This window comes from Haplochromis burtoni, unplaced genomic scaffold (assembly GCF_018398535.1).
Source record: "Haplochromis burtoni strain Fernald_Lab_line unplaced genomic scaffold, NCSU_Asbu1 Contig_328, whole genome shotgun sequence".
NCBI classification, from domain to species: Eukaryota; Metazoa; Chordata; class Actinopteri; order Cichliformes; family Cichlidae; genus Haplochromis; species Haplochromis burtoni.
The window spans coordinates 63,410-68,069 of record NW_024582689.1 but is presented as its reverse complement, the minus strand read 5'-3'; the positions used below and the strand labels follow the sequence as shown (position 1 = coordinate 68,069).

The 4,660-nt window shown below is 40.3% G+C and overlaps 1 protein-coding gene across 1 annotated transcript in view; it reads right to left on the bottom strand.

The window, feature by feature from the left end:
* Nucleotides 1–4,660, bottom strand: part of ccdc149b (coiled-coil domain containing 149b) — a gene marked incomplete at its 3' end in the record, with an annotated part of 7,606 nt that continues 2,946 nt past the window's right edge. Inside the window, 10 exon segments of the mRNA XM_005942049.3 lie at nucleotides 1–539; nucleotides 635–709; nucleotides 872–907; nucleotides 1,029–1,105; nucleotides 1,568–1,715; nucleotides 1,862–1,946; nucleotides 2,070–2,142; nucleotides 2,741–2,913; nucleotides 4,136–4,252; nucleotides 4,469–4,576. Of these exon segments, the coding sequence (XP_005942111.1) occupies nucleotides 4–539; nucleotides 635–709; nucleotides 872–907; nucleotides 1,029–1,105; nucleotides 1,568–1,715; nucleotides 1,862–1,946; nucleotides 2,070–2,142; nucleotides 2,741–2,913; nucleotides 4,136–4,252; nucleotides 4,469–4,576 (1,428 nt within the window).

Here is a 4,660-nt window from a genome sequence, read left to right as displayed (position 1 = left end):
ACATCACAACTCCTGACTACTGCAAACATCCGCGGTAGTCAGGACGTCCTCCTGCTGCTCTTCGGAGGCTGTAGTAGACACAGTAGTAGATAATGTAACGTGACTATTTCTCTCGATTACATTACACTCTGTTTCAACACTTTCCCCCCCTACAGTGCATTCATCTGACTCCTCCGCTCCTCCAGCTGTTGGGACCGAGTTCTCTGAGAGTTGCTGTGAGTGGCCGGGGTCTGAGGGATCAGGTCTGTTCAAGTATTTCACATCAGCACTGGAGTCACTCAGACCCTCTTCTGTTGCAAAACTGGTAAAAACCGCAGCGCTTTGTGATTGGCCACTTTCCTGGCACTCCTCACTAGCTGGCATTTCTGTTTGAGGCCTTGAGGACTCTTGCTCGTCCAACTGTGGTGAGCAGTTTTGGTTCGAGGACTCGACACACGATGATGGTGTTGGTGCGTCATCTTGAAAATCTGACGCAGCTGGTGTTACACTGTCTTCTGGAGAGCTCTCGTGCTCAGCTGGTTTGTTTGACCTTTTGTCACCTTTAAGAACAAATCAGAAAAATAACATTCAACAAATGCAGCTCCTATTTTAACTGCTGTTGACCAAGAGAGGAATAACTCCACTGAATAATCACCGTTCTGTCCCGGAGAATCAGATGGATCGGTCGAATCCACTAGCTGCGTGTTCAGGATGATGGCGTCTCTTCCCCCTGTTATCACAAAACAGTCAAAGTAAGCTTTCAGAAAAGTGGTTCACATAAACAGCTACTTAAAAAAGGTTGGATTAGATAGCGATAAGAAGTGTTGGTAGATATAAGAAGATTAAGTTGAGCGTTTATGACGTAGATGACATCGTTTTTGGAGAAACATACTTCCGCATATTCCCAGAGACACATTATAAGTCAGGCCTCCAGGTTGCAAGAAGCAGAAGGGCAGAAAAAGGAAGAGGAATTATTGTAAAAACAGTATTCTTAGCACAGGTTAGAGTGATATGCACATGTCTCAGTATATTGAGACAATTATAATAACCTGGAAGGCTCCATAATCCGGACATCTCCAGTGTTTTTAGTTTCTTCTCCAGCTCGGCTACTCGATTTCCAAGAATCCTAATGGGGGAAAAAAGGATATTGCAGTTGACCCATCATTACATCAAGAAGTGAAGTGGCTAAAAATCTACAGCCGGGGTGTCAAATAAAAGGCCTAGGGGGCAGAATCAGCCTGGCAGTCTTGGAAAATGTGAAGGAGGGCATACATTATGGACTATTAACTTCATTTTCATAAATTTTGCAGGCTTTACTAATAGCAAAGACTCAAAGGCCATTTATACTAAGAACAAAACAAAAAGTTTTCTGTGACTTAACAAAAATGTTCTGCAGAACAGTCTGGGCAACGGCACACCAGAGCTTTTTCTGTAATTTTACACATTTATTTCTTACAATTTAAGTCCACCAACTCATGCTAACAGATTTCTTTCATTTACTACAGGAGCATTTATTTATAATGCAGTTTGACACCCGTGATCTATGGAGCACATAATAAGAGTGCGAGTGAAGTCTGAATTTTAGTACTTGTTGATTTGGCGCTGGTGCTGAATCACCATGTTTTTCTCGTGGATGGTTTCCAGCAGGGCTGTGGCGAGAGATTTGAGGTCTGAGATGGACTGAGGAGTCACCGGCAAACTGCAGCCGTTTTCTTCAGACAGCAGCAGTTCCTTCACTGCAAGCACGTCACGAGCCACGGTTAAAAGAAACAGCAGTCATCATTTCCCACGAGACACTGAATAAAACTGAACTCACACATTTAAAGGGTAATATGTGCATAATAGAAAGTGTAGATGTTTGAACTAGCATGATTCCTCTGACCTTGTTTAGCAGAAAGCACCCCAGTCAGAGCACTGCTGTTGGGCTTTCCACTGATTTTAGAGGTCTTCCTACACTCCAGGGCACTCTGACATCAGCAGGAAACAGTTTGGAGAAAAGAAAGAGTTTAAAAAAAAAAGAAAAAAAAAAAAGATAACATACAATAAATATATATGAAATTACAGAAAAAAAAAAAACAACCTACAACTACCTTGTACTTCAGCAGATTTGTCTTGAGCAAGTTGACCTCTTCTTGAAGTTGATTAAGTCGCTCATGCAAATACCTGAAATGTCAGAAACCAAATGCTGTTCAGTTTAACCTGTTTCAACAGTAGAGAAGAATTTCAACTGCAACTCAGTAAATCTTTATCTAAATTCTGTATATATAGATCAAGCACAGCATTATGACCCCATTTGTCCCTAGACTCATTATTTGTCCAGCACAACCCACAGATGCTTGATTGGATTGAGATCTGAGGGAATATGGAGACCAAGTCAACACTTTAAACTTGTTGTTGTGATCCTCAAACCATTCCTGAACTATTTTTGCTTTTGTGTCAGGGTGCATCATCCTGGTGAAAGAGGCCAGAGCCTGACTATCCTTATGCTTGCGTATTTTTCCTGCTTCCAACACATCAACTCTGTGGACAAAATGTTCACTTGCTTTCTAATACGTCCCACTCACTAACAGGTACCACGATGAAGAGATAATTAGTCTTGTTCAGTTGATCTGTCAGTGGTCATAATGTCTGATCAGTGCATGTAACTATATATTGCAAGACAGCACGTGTACATGAATAGACTTTTGAAAATCACTGCTTCAACATGCCAGCCAATCACAGAGGTACTACTTAAAATGATCTTTTTAAAAGAGCAACAAACCTGTTCTCCATGCAGAGCGCGTCGATGTCTAAGATGCGGACATCATCATTCCCTACAATGTGGTTCATCTCCACATTGAGACGATGAGCCTTCTGTTGAAACACGTCCCGCTCTGCTCGAACATCCTGCAGCTCATCCGTGAGCGACTTCACGCTGTTCTCCAGCACCTCGTTCTGCACCCAAACAAGATTCAAGATGTAGAACAATTTTATCTAGCAATACAAGTCTCTTCTTGTCAAATATATATCATCTTCTCATTAAAAGTAGAACTAACTAATGCGAGGACCTCCTTGAAACTCCAAATTTTATTATTATTTCCTGAAATGAATCCATTGTTGAGGGATTTGACGTACTCAAAAAACAAATTAAACTTTGAACAACCAGCAGAATTGCTTAAAGTTGATGACACTTGTGGCTATGCATAAAAGCTTTACTAGCACCCCGTTCCTGCATTTTTGTGTTCTCTTTTCCCCATTTACAGTTGTATACTAAATAATGCCGATCCTTCAGAATCAAACTGGCTTTTTATTTGGTCAGTTTAATCAAAATGCTAAATAATGTGAATTTTGATATTTTGTCAGCCATTTCATCTATAACTCAGACGAACATCATCGGATCTCCCCCAAGCTTTACGTTATTGCTAAGAGAAGAGGTCTGCAAGCAAATATTCGGTTATAATCCTAGCGCCACCTTCTGGCAACAGGAAATCTGACCTAAGGGACAGATTCAATCCAATTTGGATGAAAGGTACATGTTGTGCTTGACATATATTTACATCTATCTAAAGTATAATTACTGGTTGTTCTGCAATGTCACATAGCAGACAGAAAGGGATATGCAACCTCGCTGCACAGCATCTAATAAGTGTCACAGCTTAAAGAAATCTAATTGCCACCAGTGTTAGCAGTGTGTTGTCTTCGTATTCATGAGCCCTCTCAAATACAGCGCCCCCTACTGGCAAAACCCCATTAGCACATGAACACCCACACATCACCACAAGCAGCTTTAATATTCACCTACATTTAAAGAAAACTGCTAATCGCTTCCATTTTTTTTCCTGCACAACACTTTTATTTCTCATGTGATATTTTAAACTATCATACTTTTTAAATCATATTCATCTGATACTGATATGGTGACCTTGTGACAGCTAAGGGTGAAAACACTGGGTTTGCTGAAATGGAAATAGGGTTCATGTGGTTGCTTTTAAAATAAATAAAAAAAAATACTTACAAATAAAATATAAATAAATATAAACTTTCTTTTTCTAATGCAAGAACCAATTAGAACTATTAAATGGCAGTATATAATGTATATAATAAATGTAAATCATAAAAAAGTGAACCATTATGTGAATATCAGCTGAATAGTCAAAATCAAGCAGGGGGCTGTCACCTGCTCTCTCGCCCTTTCTAACTGTTTGACCAGATCTTCTCGCTCATGCGCGGGAAAGTGTCGGGCGCCGACCTCTTCGTCTCCCAGCCTCTGTTTGGTGATGGTCATCCGTAGAAGCTGTGATAGCACAAAGTAAGAAAAGTCTCAACTAAGCTACAATTATACACCTTTGGTGTGTTTGTACAGTACAATTTGAAACCTGTCCTTAAAATAAACAAGGCTCATCCACTTGATCGTTACTTAGACTGACAAATAAGTGTACAAAGGTATGTTGGAAATGTATTTATGAATAATGAGAGGCAAAGATTCAGCAAATATACATTAGAAACATACCTTGTTATCGCCCTGAGCTTCCAGTAGTCGCTGTTTCAGCTCCTTCACCTCCTCGGACAGATGAGAGTTTCGCTCTCTGGAGTCTGTCAGTAGCTGGGCTAAATTCACCTGATCATGAAGCAAATACAGAGACATGTTAGCCCCATGTGTCAAGTTGGTTTGTGAATACATATACACACACACACACACACA